The sequence below is a fragment of the Centrocercus urophasianus genome, unplaced genomic scaffold (assembly GCF_019232065.1).
Source record: "Centrocercus urophasianus isolate 14NV4802_14NV808 unplaced genomic scaffold, USGS_Curo_1.0 seq_10, whole genome shotgun sequence".
Lineage (NCBI taxonomy): Eukaryota > Metazoa > Chordata > Aves > Galliformes > Phasianidae > Centrocercus > Centrocercus urophasianus.
Genome location: NW_024884142.1, coordinates 101,205,538 through 101,229,895, shown reverse-complemented (window position 1 = coordinate 101,229,895; position 24,358 = coordinate 101,205,538). Strand labels below are relative to the sequence as shown.

At 44.5% G+C, this 24,358-nt stretch overlaps 1 protein-coding gene across 3 annotated transcripts in view; it reads right to left on the bottom strand.

Moving 5' to 3' along the window:
- Positions 1–5,434: 5,434 nt before the first annotated feature.
- CCDC85A (coiled-coil domain containing 85A) overlaps positions 5,435–24,358 on the bottom strand; it is a 59,716-nt gene continuing 40,792 nt past the window's right edge. Inside the window, exons 3-5 of one of the 3 annotated variants that reach the window (XM_042827614.1) lie at positions 18,478–18,554; positions 12,005–12,124; positions 5,435–7,468 (exon numbers count right to left, since the gene is read on the bottom strand). In XM_042827614.1, the coding sequence (XP_042683548.1) occupies positions 7,379–7,468; positions 12,005–12,124; positions 18,478–18,554 (287 nt within the window). In that variant the 3' untranslated portion in view covers positions 5,435–7,378. The remainder of the gene's footprint in view (positions 7,469–12,004; positions 12,125–18,477; positions 18,555–24,358) is intronic. The other 2 variants (XM_042827622.1, XM_042827630.1) reach the window with 2 other exon arrangements.

Here is a 24,358-nt window from a genome sequence, read left to right as displayed (position 1 = left end):
TGATGGTCGGACTAGATATCTTAGCGGACTAATTTTCCAAATCTTCCCTTCCAACTCTTCTATGACTCTAGAATTCATAGGTTCTATGATCCTAAAAACTGGGAGAAAGTGGCATAGAATGGAAAAAGATGGGACAGCATAAAAGTTGGGAGGTGTTGGAAAAGCATGGGAAAATTTGGTGAAAGTTGGGAAAGCAAGGGAAGAAATGGGAAAGGTTGGGAACACAAAGAAAAAAATCGGGAAAGGATGAGAAAAATTGGGAAAAATTGGGAAAAACTGGGAAAGAAAAAGGTGAGAAAGCAAGGGAAAAGGAAGCAACAGTAGGACAAAAGTTGGGAAAGCATGAGAAAATGAGGGAAATTGGGAAAGGAACGGAAAAGTTGAGATAGCACTGGAAAACTGGGATACTGTGGGAAAGGAAATTATAGGAAAACTTAGGAAGCATGGAAAAACATGGGAAAAGGTGGGAAAATAAGGAAAACATGGAGAAACTTGGGAAAACATTGGAAAAGGTGGAAGTAGAGAAAAGGTGGGAAGAAGTGGCAACCTTAATGATTTTATTCTATGATCAAACCCTCAGGCTGGGGACAGGCCGGCCAGGCTCCCCATGGGTGCAGCAAGGGGATTACTGGTCCTTCTCCATGTTCTCTGCTGGAAACTGAGTGAATGTTTTCCTGCATGGAAGCTAAGAGTAATTTGCAGCTTTGCTCCTCTAGTGAAGCTGTCTTCATGTCTTCACATGCTGATCCTGACAGGTAAAATGCCAACGATTTATACAGTTCTCTTCCTATACTGTACATAAGTTCAGTAGAACTTTTTACATCATGCATTATGAATATATATTCAGATGTACAGCCATTGAGCTTTTGCTCTCCTTCCAGACCTACAGGTCTGTTGGCTGTTCCCTGGCACACAGGGGTGATTCCATGTGCACCAACAGACAGATGCTACTGCAGGGAGCTGATGGACAGCAGTGTTGAGAGGCAGCTAAATGAGGACAGATGGGACTATGGTTTAGCAAGAGAGAAAGTGAACCACAAACACTGAGATTTAGAGGTCCTTATGCTATTTGTGACTTCTTGTTCCCTTGGAGAGCAGTCTTCTTCCCTTGGTATGGAAGATCTGTCTTTGTAGATGGCATCACCCAGAGCAGAAGGCTCCAAGAAGCAGTGTTTGCATTATGCATATTCAAAACAAGATAAAAGAAAGCCAAACCCAGAGCAATTACTGCACTGTTATACAATAGTAAGAGTCAACCTTCAACCCTAGCCAATTGCTATTCCACCTCTTCATGCCCTTCCTACAAACCTGGCCACACACACCTGGAAGTTCATCAGCACCATTCCCTCTTCCTATGGAGCCATGCAGTCACTCAGCCTGAGCATCAGTGGCTCCAGCACTGGTTAATCACATTTGAGAGCAGCTCAGTTCTGTTAGTCACTGTTGCCAGTTCAGATTTTAATTGTCCATGACTATACATGCTAACCCTCAGCTAAGCTACTGTGAGAGCACATACCTTGCATGCTGCAGGTAAAAAGCACAGGACAATAAAACCTCCAGTTAACATTTAGTGGGCTACCAGCAGTCCTAGCAACATATTGCAGCCCTGAAATATCCAATCCAAGAATCTTTAGTGAGAAGCCAAGGTGATGCTCTGAAATGGCCATAACAGGCTTAAAAATTAAAACAAAACACAAGAGAAAGTGTAAAAGTCACAACAGAAAGAAAAGAACACATTGCTTCAACATCAGCGTAAGGTGAAAACATACTAAAACAAAATTGGCTTTGAGTGGAGTTCCACAGTCTGCTGATATAGAAGGAAAAACCTTATTCAAGACAGCATTCATGTTGTGCTTAAACACAGGCATGTGTTGGGGTTCTAGCCTGAAACAAGGGGTTAATTCTCTATTCATTTCACAGGATTGGAGCTACACATTTTTCCCCAGGAAATGCAGTGTTACTGTGAAGCCCATCCGCACACGCTACTTTGCTACTTCATAATTCATGCTTAATAAAAAGTGAATTCTCTCCTTTGTCTAAATAGTTTGCTTTGGCTCAGCCAGGAGCAGCAATTAGCAAGACAGCCTCCCTGAACACATTTGATCTGCTACAGAGCTTCCTGCTGCGTACCAGAAGAACAAAACTGATTTCACACAATCCATGGGGTTTACGTTGGCTGGATGGTGCTATAATTAAAACGATCTTTTTTTTTTTTTCTTTTTTTTTTTTCCCCTCATTTTCCTGAGGGCTTTGTTTATGTGCTTGATTTTTTGTGGGGAGGCATGCACGTACCTAATTTGGCAGGTTTATTCTGCTCTTTACTGGTTCCCTTTGTGGTGTTCACTGTTTGTAGTTTGGCGCAGAAACTGAGAGCTGCTACAGGTTCATTTTATTAGCAAGAGTTCCCATGGAAACACTTCCACGTTTCTCAGTGTGCTTTTCCTGGGATTTTCAAGGTTGTGTAGGGTGAGTTCTGGTTCCTTTTAAGTAGGAACGTGCAGCAGCCTGTGAACACATCCCCTTCAGTAGTGGGAGAACAGCAACGTTTTCAGATTGTTTCCTCTCTTATGAAGTCTAATGCCTATGCAAACAGAGCAGCTCAACATCCCCATGCCACAGAGAGATGCTCCCATCGCCCTACCAAGAAACCTGATCCTGTTCTGAAAAGCCACCTCAAAACCAAAAGCAAGTGCTTTCCTTTCACTCTCTCACCTTTGCTTTGAAACCATGAGTGATGCTATGGTTTAGCAGTGCTCAGTGCACTCACTCATCTCAAGATGTCTTCATGTCACTAAGGATTTTCAAAGCTCCTTGAAAAAAAGATGCCATCATCCCTCTGCAGCTGAGGTGCTCAGGCGCAGACAATGCCACTGTTCAGGGGCAAACCCTACCCTTAGCAGTTTGAAAGAGCAATGCTTAAAAAAATATATAATTAAAAAAAAAATCATAAGTGAAAACTTTAAAATGCTTTCTTTCTCACACAGTCTCTCTTGGGCCATGCACACAGCTGAGTTATACAGCAAGTGGGTTATGCTGCTTGTGGCACTAATGCAGCAGCAGGTTGGCCTGCATCAGACCCTAGCAGGGCAGGCTTTCATCCCCCTTCTCTACACCCTCCTTTCCAGAGTCAGGACACGGCTTCCAAAGTCTTTTTTTTCTTTCATTTTTTTCATATGAAAGCCTATAAGTAAGTTATTTTTAAAATTTACTTCCACCTATTCGCAGCAGTGAGGAAAAAGAAACAAACAACAGCACACCAAGCAAACTTCAGCATCCAGACCTCAGGGCCAAGGCCACTGCCTTGAAGGGAGAATTACGACAAATTTTTATTCAAGTGGAGAATAATTACCGTGTTCTGACATATGAAATAATTCATTATTATTATTTTGGCACTTCATGAGCCAGGTATTCAGGAAGCAGCTCAGATGGAAGCAAGCAATGAAGGCCCTTCCCATTGGCTGGTATTACAGGAGTTACCAACACGTGGACAAGGCTGGAGCCACCCAGAGCCCCAGGAGACCCCAATAAGACCTCCCCCCTCCCCCCCATCACCTCTTTTTTTCAAAGGAAAAACAAAACAAAACCACACAGCTAGAGAAAAGAATATATAAGTCCAGTGGGAAGTGTGCACTGAGAGGAAGGGAACAGCAAAGGTCATGTTGAATAGGGCTTATAATTCTTTGGTCAACACGTTTATATGAGAAGTGGGAAGTGCAGCCCCAGCCCCAGCCTGGGGGAAGAAACATCCAAAGTGATGCTGTGAATATGATCATGGTAGCAGTGAAATAGCTGAAAGGACAAGGCTCCCAGCAACTTCTGGAAATAAAAGCAAAAATATTAGTTGCTCTCTCCTTCTTTTACTGTATGAATCGGATAGCGTTTGCCAGAACTAACAACCCATATCTCACAGTTCACTTCTGGGCCACACCGTAGGTGCAAGGAAGTGCTGTAATTGTGATGCAGCCCAGCAAGCGCCTCTTGGCTGGTTGATTTAACAACACAGAGTCTTTATACATTTAATCCAGGCAGGGCTGTTATCAAGTCAGCTGTTCTTACCTTCATGTTTCTGGGAAAATGCGTGGCTGGGGTCCCCAGGCACATCGTTCACCCAAGCATGAAAAAGAGGAATCTGGAGATACAAAGACATCTTGGCATTACATACCTGGCAGCTGCTATCATTACCGTGTTCTGCAAGATTTCAAACTAAAGGACAGCCTCGCTGAGATATTCCCCCTCCCCTCTCCCCCCATCATTATCTCTGGTTGAGCCACTTTCTTCTACATTACAATGGTGAGATTACAGGACACGTGGAAACGGTGCTCTTGGGAGGATGGGGCAGCACAGAGCTGGGTGCCATCCCCGAGGTGCAGGGACTGTTTGGGCTGGCTTCCAGCCTATTCTTGAAATACTAAAAAGGGCATGTTGACTTGGCACCATGTTCATAAACATGTCCATCAACTGCAACCTTAGGGGAACAGGCTCTACTGAAACCGTTCACTTGCAGAAAAACAAACTGCCATTCTTTACTTTCTGACTTTTATGCAAAACAGCTTTTTTCCACCACAGAAAATAAAATCCACCTGCTATATATCTGCTATGCAAGTGCTAGTTAAAATCCACACGTGTAGGGAATTTTACAGCTCATTCATGCTTAACTCTGGAGCTGAGCATGGCCCTATAGCAACACATCCATGTTTTGTACTGAAGCAGTTAAGCTAAAATGCAACAGAATGAGGAACCCATGAGGCTTAGTGTGACTACATCTTACTGAGAAGCATCTGCATGAGCAGAGAGCATGACAAGGCAGATAAAGGTTTCTAACTGTTACAGCAATGATCACTCAGCAGTGCAGGCTACTGGACCCCACAACAGCACTGACCCTCCTTGCACACATCCCACATCTTCCTCCCAGTAAGCTGTATCTTTAGGAGCTCTCATAGGATTCAATAGCTTCAAAACACTGACTGCCATTCTCTGCTTTCTGGCACGAGCAGCAGCAGGCAGCCCTCCCATGGCACGCACAGGGCACGGGGGAGGCAGCTCCTTGGGCATAAGAGTAGCAGGTGCAGAGGGCCTCTTTGAGTCTCTTACCTGGGAAAAAGACTCCTGGAGCTCCACACTGCCCATCCTTGCTCTGAAGCAGCCCTGCACAAGAATGGGACCAGATCAACCACGAGCAGATACTCCAGGGCTGCCCTTGTAGCACAACTAGGACTTCCAGGGGCTAGTAGCATAGCTACAGCATTTAGCTCATAAGGTACAAGCAAGTCCATGGAGCCAGGATTACTGGAGACAGCTGGAGAGAAGGTGAACAAAAACCCACTGCATGCAGCTCACATCTCAGTCAAGCAGCAACATTTCAGCAAGCTCCTTCAAATCGCTCCAAGAGCGATGTATCTCCCAGCTTTGGTCATTAAAGGAGAGCAAACAGTGGTGAGATTCTATAATTTATTACCATTGCTAAGATGAACACAGATACTTGATACCCAGTCGTATGTGGAACTGTAAAAAAATAGTTTAATACAGTATCAAAATTTACACAAGTATAGTGTCAAAAGACCAGTGTCCCTCAGCTCTGCCCCTGCACATACATACTGCAGGCACAAGTACATGGTTTACATTTTCATACATATATATAGATACATAGGAATACAACAATTTAAGTTTTACTATGCAAACGATATGTACGGGAGAAAACAATGTGTAAAGACAGCAGACAGCTGCTGGACCTGGGTTATATATGTGAGAAATTATGCAAGAGGGCAATGTTTTGAAACGCAAGGCCAACGGCACGTCCAACTGAAGCAGACGGAGCAAACAGGAATTCTGTTGGGAAATCAGTGCTGGGTCGGAGGCCTTATACTGAATGGTACCAAGCAAAAATAACAACAGAAACCAGTCTAATTGCTGCTGCAAACTAACACAGTTTTTTTGTTTCTGTTTTTTTTTTTTTCTGAAGACAGTTAGCAGATTTTTACACCATATTCCTACACAACAAAAGATTGTACAGCAACGGAGCTACATTCCACCAAATAGCTCACAAACACAGCATGTTGCAAGCTCAGAGAAAACTGATTCTGACAGACCCAAACCTTCGGAACCAAGAAGAAACCAGAAAGAAACCCAGGAATTGTTGCATTCCTATTATTTTTTCTTTAACTTTTATTATTTCTTTAATGCTTGGCTACTGTAAAAAGTTAAGCAACAGCGGTCACAAGCCTGTTGCACATTCATACATGAAACTATTGTTGCTTTTAGATAGACACAAAATACCTATCATTGCAGTTTGATACACACAACTAGTATACACAGAGGTAAAAAATAAACTAAGCACATCTAGGTCATCTTCTGGTCAAACCTCAGGCAGTCTGAACATGAGCTTTCTGCCTCATAATAATGAAAGACATGCTCCAAGTATAATAAAACCTTCTTCTTTCAAAGAATGCTACGGTAGCAAGAAAAGCTTTATTATGATGCAGTACAATCCTTTACATTTCTATTCTTACAGACTCTTGTTAAATAAACCAGCATGTTTCTAAATTAAACAGTAGAAATTAGCATCCTGACAACTGGAAAATACTTTCTGAAAAAAAACTCTGATGGAAATTCTGAGTTGAGACCTGTGACAGCAATGCCTCAGCGTTCTGTTTGTGACAGGGCCATGAATGTCAGACACATCTTCAGAAGATTCGCATCAAAGTAAATTGAACAGAAAGCTATCTTCACTTTCATTTAGAAAGAAATCGTGTTTCACTACAAGTACTGTAGTTATGCTACACTACTGGCTGGTTAGGAGACATTATGGTCTTTTAGCACCTCCAAAGGCAGGTATTCTACCAAAGCAAATAATAATAATAATCAGCCGTAAATTGCTTAAGCACCATTAGCTGATACCTTATAGACTGAAGTGTGAGTTGCTAAGAAATGACTTTGTCAAAACTGTGGGGACCAAAGGCACAACAGTTCATCAATGTCTCTCCAGTCTGGCGAAAAACTGGTAAATCTAGTGGACAATTTGTTCAGACTTACTAGAGACTCACTGTAGCTGACCAAAATAATGACTCCTTTCATGTAAGTGCTGCAAAACCCCTATTGTCTTTTCGTTAGGAATGGAAATATCTCAGTGCTTCTAAATGCGGTGCTGAAGGGACGATGCCGCGGCAGCGTTTCAGTAGCCAGCATAGTGAGACAGCAGTCCGTGGGTCACTGCAATGCCAGCACCTCTGACAGACCCCCCAGCACCACCGAGGAGCCCCCAGTGCAGCCCATAAGGGCATCCATCGTCAGCCAGGATGGTGCTGAGCACACCGCCAGTTCCTTGCCTCTCGTCAGCAGTTCCAATTCTTTCTCATCAGGCAGAGGATGTGCTCGAGGCCTTTTACATCGGTCCTTTGTATTGGTTTCCTGACAGATGTTGCCTAATTCCAGGGCACGACCCTGCAGCATCTCCAAGTTTCCTCCACACAACCTAAAGGGAGGGATGAAAAGAGAGACCATTAGCACCGGTTGGGATGGACCAGTGTTCATATAGGCATGCATCAGGACACGCCACACATCCCTTACACAGACCATGCAGTGCAGGAAAAGACAGAGCGGAGGGACACAGAACAGGAAAACAGTGCTTCCCAGGAGATAAAATGTTCCTTCCAAACGGGGAAAGCACATGCCTCTAAAAATGGTTAAAAATGGAGACGAATGGACCAACACGTGCATCACCAGGGCTCCTTATGCTTCAGACACAAGACTGAGGGCATTTACAGGCATCTACTGAAATTTCATTCAGGCATTTCCCACGCCATGTCTCTTGAAGAACACAATTCAGAAGCACAGGACTCACTCCAGCAGAGTCTAAACATGTCCAGTTAAAGAAGCATAGAGAAATTCATCTCGTTTCTCTTTTCAGACTTTACTTGTTCTCTTAAAATCAAGCAGGGCGTTAAGTGTTTGCTTTCATTCATTCTTCCTTGAGCTCAGAGGAATCATGCATGCAGTCACTGCCTGTGTGTTATGCTGAAACAGAGTGAAATCTACCCATTAGTAAATTTATCAAGTAGTTTTCTTAGCATGGACTAGACGTCATAAAGATTTCCTTCCTCCTGCTCACATCTACTCCCTTCCATGATTGCATACCATCCATGTTACACTTACGGAACTAAAAAAGCAGAGATATTGTAGCAAAAAAGCAATCATTCAGGAACGTGTTTGATGATGAGTTATATATAATGAGATGAACCAACGAGAAGCAGGGGAATCCACAGTGAGCATCGTGTCCCCAGGCACAGCCAGGGGCCACCAGGAGAAGAGTGGTGATCACTACTGCACTGCGTGGTGCAATTCAATATTCTGTCTGTTTAGTAATCATTATCAACTAGCAACCAGCTAATGTATAGCCTCTATTAGGCTGCTCATTAATCTCCGGAGCAACAGCAGTATGTCTTGAGAAAGGCTTTTCCATTGTCATTATTTATTATTTGTGCCTAAATCCCAGGAGCAAACTGGCAATGAATATAAACACAGAGAAGCTGGATCCTGCAATGTTAATAGTCTGAAAAGACACGAGTCCTGGCTCCTGCCCTAAGGTCTCTGTGCAGGAGATGGCAAAATAACCCTTTAATGGCTGGATGTGATCAGACAAGTGTTTCTTTAAGATATTTGGTTGTTGTTCCTAACTTCTTACCAAGAGGCAAGGCCACTCCAATGCCTTTTGTCAGAAGACACACTGTACAGATATGCCTTTCAACAATTGTTCTGGTCAATAAACATTAGACAATATTTACCGAGCAGTTCCTGCTGACACATAATAAGTGAAAAGATGACACTTCTCAAAGTCCTTCATTTCCAGTTGAACAAATGACCTTTGATTGCTAGGAAGGAACACATGCATACAAGACAGCCCTGCAAAGCTGACATCCTAAGCAGAACTGACAAGGTGTGGTCAAAAGAAATATTCATGCCACATTCCTGGGTAGAAAACAGACAAATCGTTACCAGAAACCACTTCTGCATATGCATACGGGGCAACAGAGGCGTGGGTCTCCAAGGCATCACAGTCATTCTGTTTGCCTCTTTTTCAGAAACACGAGGCAATACAGGCTCCAGTTCTGAAGATTTGTCGCCAAACTCTCCCTTGGTGCTGGCATATGTACAGCTCTCTGCTCAGCCACAGCAGCTGCACATCCTGCTGCCTCCTGCACACACAGTTGTTTGGTGCTCTGGATTTGCATCTAAATTCACCCTCCTCTCAGCTCGCGAGTTCAACACTGACTTGTCATGCAGCACTAATGAAATTGGTTTTTGCTTGCAAGCACTCAAGAGTTGATGTAATACCTGAGCATTCTTGAATGCAATTTAAATACTTACAGCAGAATAAAAAGTCCAAAGATGTGGTTCAACATTTCAGCAGAAGCTTTCACCAAATAAAGGACAGCTAGGAGGCTTACAGTAACATCGTGACGATTCCTTTCTAGCTTCCTTCCAACACACAGAAACCAAAGGAGGGAGAAACCCCCTCCTGGAAGTCGGGCAGGAGCCTGCCCCCAAATTGTGGGTGGCATTTCACATGCAGTGTGAAACAATGGTGTAGCTCCCTGGGCTCTGAGATCCCCTGCCCTGCTGTCCCACCGACCCCACACAGCATCCCAAACTTCCCTGTGGCTCCCAGTGAGCGTGTTGCAGCCATGTGAGCAAAACTTACCAGTGATCAGAGGAAACTCATCATGAAAACATCAAGAAAATCATCAAGAAAGCCACCTGCCCTCTCCAGACTTAATGCAAACATTCCTGAGCTTTGAAATTACCTCCACGCTCACTAAGAATGTGATAAACTGCCTCTAAAGCTGCTGCTACGTATTGCTACATTCTCCTAAGACAACGCAAGCATATAAGCACAAAGCAAAAACATTCTCTAACATATTTTGGATGAGGTGGCATAAATACCATATTCCCACCTCCATTATCTTGATATAACGTTGGTGAAGAACCAGACAACAAGAGCTGCATTGCATTTTGGTACCAATCAACACTAGGCACCAAAACTATGAAGCCCAACATCAAGCCAGTCACCATGCCACTATGTTCACAGGCAGAGCAGTGCTGTGCGAGTGTTTCACACAAACAAAAACATGCAGAATAGGAATCTGGAGCAAAACTGTGAGAAGGGACTGTAGCGAGAATGCAAAAGAAAAGAAACATAATGATAAGTTTATCACAAATCCACTGCGCTTTTAACACTAGACTGACTAGATGAACGTAAGAAAAAGTGAAAGCAGGAAGGAAACAACCGACTGTTTGAAAAGTCTAATAACATAGCAAGGGTCAAAACGGACGTAGATCATCAAGCTGGAAGCAAAGGCAGCGCTTCAGTGCCAGCAACAGAGCCCTGAATGGGTGGGGAACGGAGAGGCAAGGCAGAAGACAAGTATGTACCTGGGACTGACAAAAATGAACTGACAATATCGACAATAGCATGCCAGCAGTTCTGAAGTGGTGCTACTTATATCCTGAGAACTCTCATGGATTGCTACTAAATATTTTTGAAAATGCCTTTTATCCATTAATTGCAAAGCAACAGCGTAGGCAGGAAAGTACAGATGTGTCATCACACAGCTGGGGAAAATGAAGCTGCCAGACTTCATCTCGCTTGCAAATTTTACTCTTCTGAAGAATAAGCTGAGGCCAGCTGAATCCCACCGTATCCCTAATTTATTGTCACATTAGAAAATTCTTATCAATACAAACCAACATTGCATCCCTACTAAAACATTAATTCAGGCAGTCAGCTGACTGTTGTCGTCCCACAACTATAAACTCTAGTCTGCTTCCCCAGGAAGCAGCAGGATCTGCTCTCTGTCTGGAGATGGGAAGTTTGGGCAGTCTGCTTGGCTGACAGCTCGCTTTCCATTTCAAATATAACAGCATCATTTATATCTATTTCTGCCTGCTGCAAGACCTCCTAGCAAACTAAAAGCTGAGATTTCACACCATATTGAACTAAATTCTGTGTACTTCTTATCAATCTATTTCAGCAGCCAAGGTATCGGCCACTGTTCAAATATTTCACTTACACTAACCAGCTATTACAGGTTGTCAAGAGCACGCCGTTAGAAGTTCCATTCAGTGAAGTAGCTTTGCCAATGGGTATCTTAAGAGGACTGCAGAAGGTTTTTTTTTCAGCAAATATGTGTACTGTCTTGGCAGAATCTGTAGCTTTATTTCCCAGGCAGCAGCAGGAGATGTGCTGGGGAGCTGCAGCAGGACTCCATGCACAGCCGTCATGGAAAGTAGATTTGCCACAGTGCTCGCCTTAATTGCCCCACAGCAATGCAACATAGCAGCGAGGCATTGGAAAAGGTTGCCCAGGGAAGTGGTGAAGCCACCATCCCTGAAGGTGTTGAAGAACCATGGAGATGTGGCACTGAGCGACATGAGTGAGTGGGCATGGTGGGAGTGGGTTGGACTAGATGATCTTAGAGGTCTTTTCTGAGTGATTCTATGATTCTGTGCTAGGTCTGGGCAATCCAGCCCTGACTTCAGAGCAAATCACAGCTGCTCTCACAAGTTTCAGCAGCAATGTATGGTCTTCAGTCCAATATTCTGTTCACTGTACTGTGAATATACCATGCATGCTGGCTCCACCTCTGCAATACAGGTTTTCTCTCTATAAGCTACAGTACTCCTTTACACTTCCCCAGAGAACAAATGTGTATCCTAGCTGAAGCAGAAAGACTTGCTTATTGAGAAAACCACCACTTCCATCTTCAAACAAAGGCAGTACTAATGTAAGTGAACTGGACTGAGCCTACAGCTGGCACCGTCCCACGGCAATGGCCTGCCCCTGCCCCAAAGAACACACAGCTCACAAATGCAATGAGTGACAAACAGAAAAACAATCCTGCTGATGACAGCAGCATCCCGGTGGTGCCCACGGGAATGTTGCCAGGACAATATGACACATGTTGAGGAACAGACAAGATGTTTTGCACAGACTGTACCGGAGGAGCGTTACCTTCAGAGCATTTACCACTGATTCAGACTGCTGAGAAGCTGAGCCATGTCCACTGATGCTAGATGGCTCGTTTGCTGAGCAGTAACTCCCCTCTGACCCTCCTGGCATCCTAATGGGATCCTTCGCAAAAAATTAAAGACTATTTAATAAAGAAAAGGGTTGGTAACTAATTAAAACAGATGTCATTTTTATTTTTTTTTAATGCTGAGAAGCACTGAAGGCATGTTTTACTCCAAAGTCACCCTCCTTTCAAGCCACAGTAACCAACGTCCATATGAGTATCTTAAGCACCACTGTTGAGCATCATCCACATACTCCACCCCCCAAGGGTATCTATCTGGAAAATCAGGGCAGAGCAATAAAATTTTGGTATGCTTCCTCACAGAAGTGAGGTTCAGAGAGATGATTTTGACTTCAGGGGAAGGATTTCAGAACACTTAACTTTATCCCAGGCATTTTTGAGGTCATTAATTTTGATGCAGAGAACATTTTTAAGCTGTGCTGCAAAGTGTGGCTGAGCAGGGAAGGGGCAGCCAGCACTCCTCCAGTTGTGGCTGCTCCAGATTTGCACCAAAGAATGGCAACGTGGAGGACTTTCTCTTACCAGGGGGAGCTGAGAAGGGTTTGGCAGGATGCCACTAAATAAATGCAGGCTGAACTTTGCAGGAGAGACAGCACTCCCTGGAGCCCTGCAGTGCCAAGGGAACCTGATGGAGCTGCTGGCTAAAATACCCTGACAGTAGTGCCAAGCTACTGCCAGCCTGACCCACTCTTCAGGGAGGGTCCTTCACTGCCACTCGTGCTGAATTTTGTTTGAAAATGAGGAAGGTAAAGAACAAGAAACAAACATTTCAAAGAGAGAGAGAGAGGAAAGGTTCCTTTCTTGCAGAATCAGGAACACCGTCACATTCAGAAATGAAGTGGCAGTAATTCCTGCAGGATCACATGGCAAATGCATATGTGAAAGACAACTAATGACAGTGGAAAGAGCCTCTGATCAGATCCAGTGCCCCTTCGGCACTGATTTGCCCCACAGAGCAACACATCCCATCCAGCAACTGAACTACAGGAAATGTGAAAGCGGGGCTGGGATAAGAAGGGCATGAGACTACAGGAAATGTAGGGAGAGGTGCCATGAGACTCAGTTCCACAGAACTGGTCTCCCTAAAATACCTGAATGAAAGGCAGCGCAGTCCAAAGCCAGTGTGCTATTACCCTACAACACTCCGCATCGACTGTTACCAATTTGCTGTGATCTACAGAGGAAGATTTAGGACTTACTTTTCTTTGGAAAGGATTTATAGATCTGCTAGTGACAGATCTGACTTAATGCTCTACTTTGGAAAGGAAATGAAAGAGGAGGGAAAAGGGGTAATAAAGCAAAATGAAGCGCTTCAGGTTTAGGATTAAATTCCCTCAGCTATGGGTCGGTTTTTGGTTTGTTTTCTTTTTCATGACTCAAAGTATTCTGTTTCTTTATTGACTCCCAGGCCAGCAAGATTTTGGCCAGTTTTGGGTGGTAAAATGAAAATACTATTACCAAGAGGCTTGGAAAATTAGAATAGATTGCACATCTAAAGCCTCCTGACCACGAGAAAATCCCACAGCCTTGTGAATCGTGCTGCTCCAGGCACCTCTGCTCCACAGCTCCTTCTGCCGTACACGGCACAATCCCATCTCAACACGTGTTGGTAGGAGATGGAATCTTTGTGCTTGCCCTCTGGATAACCTTTTCCCTCCCCCCTCTGTCATTTAGAGGAGACATAAGCTTTTCCCAAAAAAATAAGGCAAGTTTTGCAGTCCTTCGTGCAGCTCAGGGATGTCCATGGTGAGGCCACTCCAAAAGGCAGCACAGCGCAGTGCCTTCTTTGGGGAAGCTCCATCCAGGACAGGCTGGGGACACTCAGAACACAGCTCTGCTGTTCCTCTCCACGTCCCGTGGGCTCGTAGCCCCTCAGCACTACCGGCTGCAGTCCAACCTTTCTGAGGCACTGCAGCTAAAGCAGGGGAGAAGGCACTCTGCCACACTGGTGGTGTCTGAAAACAAGGTGCCCTAGGAGACTGGAAGAGCCTGCTTTGCAGACCTACTCTCACAGCTGCTGCTTGCCACGGGGTGTACGGCTACGTTCATCCTTCCACCCAAAGCTCACTGCACTGTGTCCCTTCTCCACTACTGCCTGACCTGGATAACAACCAGACCCCAAGCAGGACCTTGAGGACAGGAGAAGAAACCCACTCCCTTTCTCTTCTCTAACCTTGTAGTGCACTGACATTCAGCCACTCAAAATAGGCATCCCAGATGCCCACGTGTTTTGGACAAATCTTTTCATTTACTATACTAAGCTGTGGAAGTAGGACCAAAGCAGACAGTAAGGCATGAAGTCATGGTTCCATAGCTGCAGTGCTGAAATCTGCACTGCCTTTAAACATCTTGAGCTGTTTTGAATAGGCAATACAAGATCAGCATCAGAACCAACTGTGCTGACTTCGTCCTACAGCCTTCCCAGCTGCCCAGTCCTTCTGCCCAGGCTGCAGCATGGTTTCATTACTCAGAGTCAAAAGTGCAGATTATAGGGCTGCAGAGAGCATTACCAGAAGCAGGTAAAAACCACATCAGATCCTCTGTGCATTTCACCACAAAGGTAACAGAAGTGCAATCACTGAACACGCACAACCATTTTGCTGTTGCAAGTACATCTACTAAACATCCGGAGCAAATGAGCAACTCCTTAGTGAACAGAAAGCACAGGAAATCTCACTCAAGTCCATAAGGCCACATTACAAAAAAAAAAAAAGCCAGATGAATGGAAATGTAGCATCTCCATCATGCTCCTGGAGTGCCAGAGGTACAGCCACGGTCAGAATGGAGACCCCTGGATAGAACAGGTGGCTCTTCATGGAGGGAGCCAGCCACAAACTCTATCTCTTGAGCCAGTAATCAGCGACAGTTTTTCTGAGGAACTTTCCTGTCAATTAAAACACATTGGTCTTGAACGGTGTGGCTATTCGCTACAATTTCTGTTTTTCAAGAAGACCTTTGCTTTGCATCGTGCTGCCAGACCCACAACCCCTGTGGCACATTGAAAGCCACTCAGGTTGCTGAGGGGGCAAGTCTACAGCACCTCTGTGTTCAATGGCCCTTCATAAACCTCTTTCCAGACCAATGAGCCTATTAATTCAAACTGGGGATGAGATCATATGAAAAAACAGGGTGAAGAAATGCTCTTGATTTACTTTCAGCAAATATTTAATGACATGATGAGTTCAGTGGGTTTGAATTACATCTTGGTTGGCTTCACTGTTCTACTACATGCTATGAAAGGGAGGAGATGAACAGCATCGAACTGTGTGTGACAGATTGCACACACAAAAAAAGTACTAACCAAACACTTCCCATCCTCTAATTAGATTTCTAACTAAAACCAGGCCACGCAGAGGGAAATCAAGAATACCTATCTCAGCAAAAAGATTGTGAAAGGATTGGAAATGTAGGTTGAAATAGAATGCAATCAAAGCGGGAAGAAAGAGGGAACTGAAAAGTGTTGGAAGGATTTAAAAATAAATGAGTATGTGCCTAAGGATCAGGCCTGCTGCTTCACACTTAAACACACCAGGACTGGAAAAGGCCAGCAAGGATGAAAGCAAACAAACAAACAAAAACGCAACCAACCGCCAAGAAAGTGCCTGAAGCAGTGCTGAAAAAGAAAGAGGTGCAACAGAAGATGGAAATGAAGGGAGATTCACAGATGGAGGAAGAAGGAAATAGACAGACATGGCCCCATCACACGAAGCAGAGCAGCTCAGTCCCAGCCCTGACCACAGCTGCTCCACGGCTCTGGTGCTGCAGGAGCTGGGCTCTCCAATAGCTTTGTTTGCTCAAGGGCAAGAACTGCAATGCTTCCTCTCCCCTTACTAAAAGGCACAGCTGCCTTACAAGGACGAGGAGTTAGAAGAAGGAAAGCTCTTTCCATCTCTGTTTCTTGATCCCTCCTCCTATGCAACAAATAAAATTGAAGCAATTTAAGTTGGGGACTTGCCAAGAATATCTTCTGCAAATGCATTCACTGTCATTATATGACAGATGTCCACATTTCCGTAACGTTTCAGCTGAGCTTATCGGCCCTGAAATTCTACCCTCACAAAATCCAGGGATATCTCCAGTTAACGGACATGTGGATGCCAGACCCTGATCTCACTTCCCCCAGTGTAAGACCAACCCTGTGAGGACTCTGCTGTTTGCAGCTATCTGGAATTACTTGCTCACATAACCGAGCACTAGCACAGCCCAGGGAGCTGTAACTGAGATCCAGATCCATTATTTGCTCCTTGCATATTTTCTTAATTATGGCAGGGTGTCTTCATTAGAATATGCACAGAGTTCTGGTCTGGCTACAGCAGAGCTGTACTACTGTGCACTGTTATGGATGTCAGCAGCAGAACTTGATCCCCAGGGATGCTGCTGCAGCTTCATGGACATTCAGCGGCAGCAGCAAAGGCAGAACCCTGGGCTGCAGGGAGCTGGATGCAAAAAGGATGCTGAAAGGAGAGGGGAGAAAGAAGAAAAGCACAGCATGAGGAGTGAAAAAGTCTCGACTGCCCCTGCACCAGGATGCCATCAGGGCAGTGACGCACAAGCGAAAGGCACACTCTTGCTGCAGCACTGGTGAAATTTTAAGGCACAACAACAGAACTGAGTGAGAGCTATGCCAAAAAAACCTTCATCAGTTGTGTCGCTTGCTGGGTGTTTTCAGCTGATTTGTTAAAAGCTCTTAGTCTGGCTTGAAGCCTAATAAACTTCCACTCCTCCCATTCAGAGGAAGGGAACCAGTGCCAGGAGCCGTGGGGTTTCCACTCCATGTCCTTGCCTGTGAGGTGGGACCTGACTGTGGCTGACAGCACGGCCATGGTGTTAGTCACAGGAACAACAAACTGCCAGAGTTGAACTCTAATGCAGATCCCAGTGCCAACAGAACCAATCGTGAGATAAACTTGGAGCTGTGTACTTCAAACACAAAGCAGCTGCAGCTCAGCACACCTGCAGCCCAACAACAGCAATGTGTGGCACCTACATGCTCAGGCTCTACTTTTACAAGCACTACTTTCTGGCTTTGGCACCCATCTGAGATTTCTAATGAACTCTACATGCACAGCTCGGCTGTTCCAGTCTCTGGCAAGATCAGGAAATGCACATCACTGGGACTCCACCTGACACCCCTGACCCTACACGGATAAAACACACGGTCACTTCTAAAGATTTTGCCCACAAAGAATCTTCTGCACAATTTATCCCCCAAAGCCATCCCACACCTGAAACAAATCACAACTCTGTTCATGTTTGCTTTGAGCACCTTTTTCATTAAGAAAATATTCTTTACCAGCGAAGATCAACTGTTGTCTTTCCTACTGATGGCTGTATGCATGTTCATGGGGAGACATTCAGACATGCTTGCAGTCCTTCTCATCCAAATCAACACATTTGGGTACAGAGAAGTTAAATAAGTGTCTCATGGTCATACAGCAAGTCAAGAGCAAAACAAGAGCTATAGAGGCCCTTCCAACTGTCATATTATGGGTGAGAAAGAAGCTTGGCTTACAATCAACCAAAAGAAAAGAAATCCTTAGCCTGGCTGAAATCATCTAGCTAATCAATTTGCATTTTGGGTGATACAAACGGATATATCTGAGTCACTGGATTTTACTTCTTAATACTCTTCATTTTTGTCTTGAATTTTACATTCAAATCAGAGTACTTTACATTTAATAAGAAGCACTTCTACTCTTCAGACTGACGTCTTCTTTTAAACTAAGCACAACTTCTTTTATTTTCCAGTGAGCACCTTCATTTGGAGACACTATGGATTTTCCTAAAGATTATTTAATGAAACACGATAGAAATATGCACCAGCATAACAAGAAAATGACAAGTATCTTTGATTCATTCTTAATGAAATTCTATATTTTCCATTCTTATATTGGGAGAACCTTTCAGATTTGCTTAGTTACTCAATTTGATTTTTTGTTTTTATGCACAGAATATACAAATAATATAACTCAATTATTATTACTTAAAACATTTGCTTTCCAGAGCAAAACATTTTGATTAACCTCAAGAAAATACTTGATTTTTTAATGACAAGAAGAACTTGGAATAGTACCAGCGTACAGGTTCGCTTCTCTTATTTTCATCCCTCACATTAATTTTTAACTATCAGCAACGGCTTCCAGCGAATTTTTCTTAGCAAGTTATCAACGCCCGTGAAGGAGAAAAATGCATGAAGTACTGTCACAGCCTTCAGTAAATACCCCACTCAGTCCCAAGCAAGACGAACAAAAGATGTGAGTGTCTTTGATTCCCCAGATGACCAATCTGAGCATTCAGATGCAGCAGCGCCCAAGGACATGCAGTTGAGCACCAGGCCTTCAGCGCTGCTGTCTAGCTGCCGGCTACTGTTCCCACAGCAAAAGTCACCCACCTGGGGCAGCACGCGATTTTCCTCCTCCAGCTGTCTTACTCTTGCCTCCAGCTGCCTAACATAGGACAAGGTTGATTCTAAAATCAAAAAGAGAAAAACTCGTATTATCCACACAGCTCTGCTTGCGTACGCTGGTGTCACAGCCTGGCTCTGCCTCGTGCTGGCCACAGGTTCCCTATCTGATGGCTGCCAAGCGCTGCTCCTCTCAAAGGCAGGGCAGGTAACGGTGTCCTCTGCCACCAGCTGGCTGCCTTGGCATGGCTCAAGTGCTGCTTGAACCCAGACATACGTGCCCAGCACCCTGAGAGAGGCCAAGGTCAGGCAACGTGTGCCCAAGAGCCCAGGCATAGCGCTGCTGGCAGCCCAGTTCCTCATCCCACTCACACACAGACACGCTGCTGTGCTGCACAGACTCGTGGCAGGGCAAAACCCTGCCCTCTCTACTGATGGGCAACCTCTCAGACCTTCCTGAAAGCATTTGGTTGGTTATGGAGAACGAGACTTCCCATGGTATGAGTACTGAAAGAGCATCTCTGTGCTGCCTTCAGTGGCCTTATTTCCCTTGAGTTGATTCCAAGGAGAAGGTCCACAATCAGTTCTCAAAAATGCCTCAGAGTTTTCTTATGGTGCATTTCTTGGGTTGCACAGCGTGTCTGCTATTAAAACGCTATACCTAAAAGAAATGTACCATAGCAAGTAGCACTTGTCACCTGCAAGAGAAAAGATGTCCTCTTGGTCCAGAATGGCTGTAGTGAGCCTCCTGCCTCCCTGTACAGAGCTGCAAGCTCAACAGGTACACATTCCCCATCCAATGAGCTGCTCTGCCTTCCCTGAGATGTCCATCCTACCACCACACCTGTGCTCCCACAGCCATGCCAACACAGAAATTGCACCTTGGATGATTAATGGCATGGAACCCATGGCTATTGGGGCAGTACTGCCTGTTGCCACAGACTTGCAAAGCTGCACTGGCAACAGCAGAGCTAAATTTGGGCACCAGCTTCCCCTGATATCTAAATGGTGATGGGTCAATGTTCGGACTAGATGATTTTTTAGTGCTCTTCTCCTTAATAACTATATGATTCTATCAGTCATGATGCCAGCCGGCCCATAAAAAACCAGCAGCAGGAAATGAGGGGGCACTTACCGCTCTCACAAGACTGCAGCAGGTTAAAATATGCACACGTGGATAGTGCATAGCAATTTACACGACAAGAAGACAACACGCCATAATTTGTCAAAAATGATTAATACACAGCAAGGCACAGAGCAAGTATTAAAACAGCATTGTGCAATAAAAGGGAGAGAGGTAATCTGAGGTTCTTCATGCTCTGCTGCATAAGGATTTTCATAGCTAGCGATGGGTGCATCTCTGGAGAGTCACTAAGCATGGTTTGGATGAGCCCTCCTGAGATGAACAGCTCATACCATTAACTCTGTATGACAGGGTGCCTCCTACCAACCATTAGCACTGTATGACAAGGTGCCTCCCCCCAGACCCACGTCCAGCCCAGCAGCAACACTCGTGGGAGGAGCTGCTCCATTGCTATCGTGGCTGAGGCAGAGGCAATGTCTGCCTCACATCTCAGCCCTCTTCCCCATGGCTTTCTGCAGAAGATGGTCCCTGCATAGCCACCCTTCTGGAGGGACCACTGGGTGCCTTCCTTGGCACCAACCCTCCCTGAACCCACTGGTTACATGCTCATTGCCATGTGGGCTCGGGCTTTGTGGTGATGTTCAGCTTCCCAGCTGTGCCCAACACTCCTCACAAATTCCCATTTGCATTCTCTTTGGGTTTTTTGTCCTTTTCCGTGTTACCATGATGAGCTCCTCAGACAGTGTACAGCCCTTGGCAAAGCCATCCCCTCATCTCTGTTTCTCCACCCAGTGTGGAGGTCTCTGCTGCCCTAGCCTTGCTTCACCAAAGCCTCCTTGCTCCTTAACCCCTCTAAAGTGTGAAACATGTATTTAAATCTTTTTGTAATATTATTAAAACTGAAAATTAGGTCAGCTACAAAAGGCTTGATCTAGCAAATCCTTATTTATGCGAGTATTCTTGACACAAAGACTAGACACATATATATTTCAGTATCTCTTCATATATTTATGCTCTGATGCTATGAGCTGAGAGGAAAAACTGAACAGAAAAGGCAGCCAAGGACACAAGATATGAAGGCACTGGAAGTACATAATGAAACAATGTCACCAGTGATGGCAACAGCAAAATTAAAAAAAAAGAAAAAAAAAAAGTACAAGAAGGATTATATGATCCATCTATTCTTAATCAGCCCGGAGATCAGTAAAGAGCAATAAATAAAGAGCAAACCAACACTGCTGTTCAGGTTGCAGCCACCCTTTCCCAAAGTCAGTTATCTAATGCTGCTGGTTACTCAGAAAGCCATGCCTTATCTGCACATCCTAAGGGTCACGGATGCAAATTCTTACAGATACACTTCCACACCCAAACATACTGAGTTTCTCATGTCCACAGCCCAATAGTGATGGATGCCATGTGTGTTAACAACTCCAAAGCCCAACTGCTGAGCTCTGAGCAATGCACAACAGCTGTTAACTATGCTAAGATGGAGCACGCCCTCATAAGAACAGACACACGACTGAATCATTTAGGCTAACAGAGAGATGAGCCGCAACACTGCAGTGGCCAAACTACCACCAGTGGGGGGGGGGTCCTGGTTATGCCATTTCTGCCCTTTCCCAACTCTCTTTGCCAGACACTTCTACCAGAGCAGCAATTTTGAACAAAATCCCATGCTCATGGATGGGTTCCTATCAAGCCAACTTCCCTATTTCACCTTCCTGTGCTCAGAGCACAACTGAAAATGATTGCTGTGCAGTGCTTCACTACAGGACTGAGACTAAAACTCTTTTCCATGTTATGATGGAGGCAGTAACATCTTGCTTTTAGGAAAATTCCGTGACAATCTGCCCCGTTTCCATATCCATCATTCTAACACGTTAATAGAGAACATCAGTATTTACATAGCTGAGCTCTTTTTCTTTTGACATCCACACTCTTGAAGCTACTAGATATTTTTGGTTTATGTCAAATTCTATCAGACGCTAAGGGCGTATTTGTGCCTTGGCTTTATCCATTTTCATGTGACAGTGCCTGTTCTCAATCTATCAAGTAATTTGTAATGTTCTTTAAGCTAGATTATCCTCTGCTATTTTAGAATGGTTGAGGATGTCACATGAAATTCTAGGTTTCTAAGGACACTTTCCATCTATTTTTTTTCTGGATTTGGGTATTTTGTTGGGCTTTGGTTTTTTTCCCTTATTAAGGTAGTAATAAGGAAGCATCGATGCCTTGAGCACAAAGCCAAAAGCTGCATGTAGCACTGGCAGCCCAGCAAGAGAAAGTAATGCAGGGCTGGGGAGTGCGAAGCAGCATGCTGCAAGGATAACAGATCTGCTCATTTTTCTGCTGTTTGTGTGAAACTGTGTTCAATAGATAACAACGAGCATAATGGTTATTGTGCCAACTTCTGCTTCTGTCTGTTACAAATCAAATATTATCTGACAAAACCAAATTATTAACAACATTGAAACATACTCTGGGCATCTGTCCACCCGATCTCACTTTTCCAGCTTTGGAGATGCTCATACCAGCACAGTGTCGGAGTGATTTTTCTAGAAATCATAATAATTACCTCTAGTACCTTCTCTCAGATCTGCAGAAAGCGACCACAAGCTATATGCAGACCTCCTTTTGACCAACTCCAAAGCATAAAGCTGTCAGTGTAGAACATGCTGCTTGGTTGATGGATGTTAAAAGCTTGTGTAGAACCTTCTACTGCGGAGAAAACTGGTAGTACAGTGGATAAGCAAAGCACATAAGCCACAGGAAGCAGAGAAAGTCCTTCAAGCTGAAAATACTTGGAGGCTGGAGGTATCAGGAGAGGAGAGTACTACTGTTTGCCCTGACCCCTAGCCATTACCTTATGGCCAGGGAAGACGCGAGGCTGCACAGCCTGCTGCCCTGGAGCCATCCTTACCTCCTCGTGGCCAGAAAAACGTGATTTCATGGGGAGGCAAACATCACCTCGCTTCTGTTAACATCAATGTTTTGTGCTTCCACCGCCTCAGCTCACTTGGTGCTCATGTGCCTAAAGGAGGTCACCAGAATCTGTAGAGCTGTCACATCCCAGCACGCATACTTTAAACACGTGCAGTACAAATGAGTGAAACTGCCAACAATTTACTACAGTAAAGAATTCAGCGTGTTATGTGAAGTGCTACTTTCACGTGTAACAATTCAGTTGAGGCATATTCAGCTTCAACAGGAAAAGTCACTTCTTGTTCTCCCTGCACTGTGCTGGCAGATGCATATCAAAACAGATTTTGGTCATTCTGATCCACACCCAGTATCCCGCAATGAAAACAAAATCATCTTTCAATAAATGAGAGATGAACAGCAAGACTGAGCAAGGGCTACGTTAAATGCTCCTTTAATTAACTGACAGCTTCATACATTTATGAAAGGGTTTCTATGCTAACTGAGAAGCAGATTCAACGAAACGTAAAACATTTCCCCGTCCTATAATTCCTAGACATCTGATTTAATTACTTCAAAATGAATATTCATGACTAAAACATGTTATTACTGCAATCCATCCCCTTTCAGCTGCTTTGCATACGAGAAAAGCCCCACTGCTGGCTTTACACCAAGGAAGATGTTGCACCACCTGCATCTCTCCGTGGGTGAAGCTGCTAAGCCCAGCAGCATCCAGCCTCCAGCATGGACACACAATGACCTCTGAAGGGCATCTGTAGTCCTGTCTGCTATGATTTTCTGTTAAGGCTGCACACCTTACATAACGCTCCTACTGAAAAAATGCTGGAGAGCTACTTCTTACAGTGGTGGCAGAATCGCCCTGCAGCCAAGCAACATTAGGATTGGTGTTATCACGGGGGAGCTCGCCTAAGGCAAACTTTGATGAAGCTCACCAGAACATTCAGGTGCTGCTTACTGATGGGGCACGTACTCTGGGAAAGTTTTGTGACAGCAAACACCACAGCATTAGGGCTAAGTTGGGACTGGTGACTCAGCACTGCTGCTGTCCAAAATTCTCCCAGCCCAAGCTGAGATTTCCCTTCATTACGGCTCCTGCCCTTCTCAACTTCTTTATTTAATTATAACTATCATTAACTAAGCTCATTCACTCAGTATTTCAAAACTGGAGAAAAGAGAAAAATGCACATACGTTCCTTCTAACATCCAGACTGCAGTGTTAGGTGACAGACCTAGCTTTATTTCTCAGGCAATGTGTGCCAGGGTTCCCCATTTCAGAGCACACTACACATCGAAGTGCCAATTAGGATACCTCCATCATCAGATATTTTTACCCTGATTTTGTATGAAAATAGATTTTTCCCAGTTGCAGTGGCATTTAATCACAAATTACCTATTTAGTACAAGGAAAATACTTCTCAGTGCCTTGAGGCAGCCTTAGCCATACTCTCATAGAGAAGGATTTGCCTACAGGGATCCCTAAAAATGACATCAAATGGTAGATGAGGTAAGGCTGTGTGTCCCACTTCTCAGAAGCTATCCATCGTGCTCTTGCTATCAGCTGGATAACACATCACACTAATGGCTTGCTGTAACACTACCCTCCATTTGTTTGGATTTCTGGACACCAGAAATGACAACAGCAAAGCTTTTTTCCCCAGCCTGCTTGCTATCCTGTTAGCTCCACTTCAGCCTGTGCTACGTTATTTGATGAAAACTGCCACGTTATTGATATAAACTGAGGAAAATCAAATCTCTTGTGCTACTGCTAAAGCCTTTCCCACTGCCTGTTGGCTTGTTCTCTCAGTTTTGTGTGGTTTGCGACTGGCAAAGCCCTTACTGGCTCCT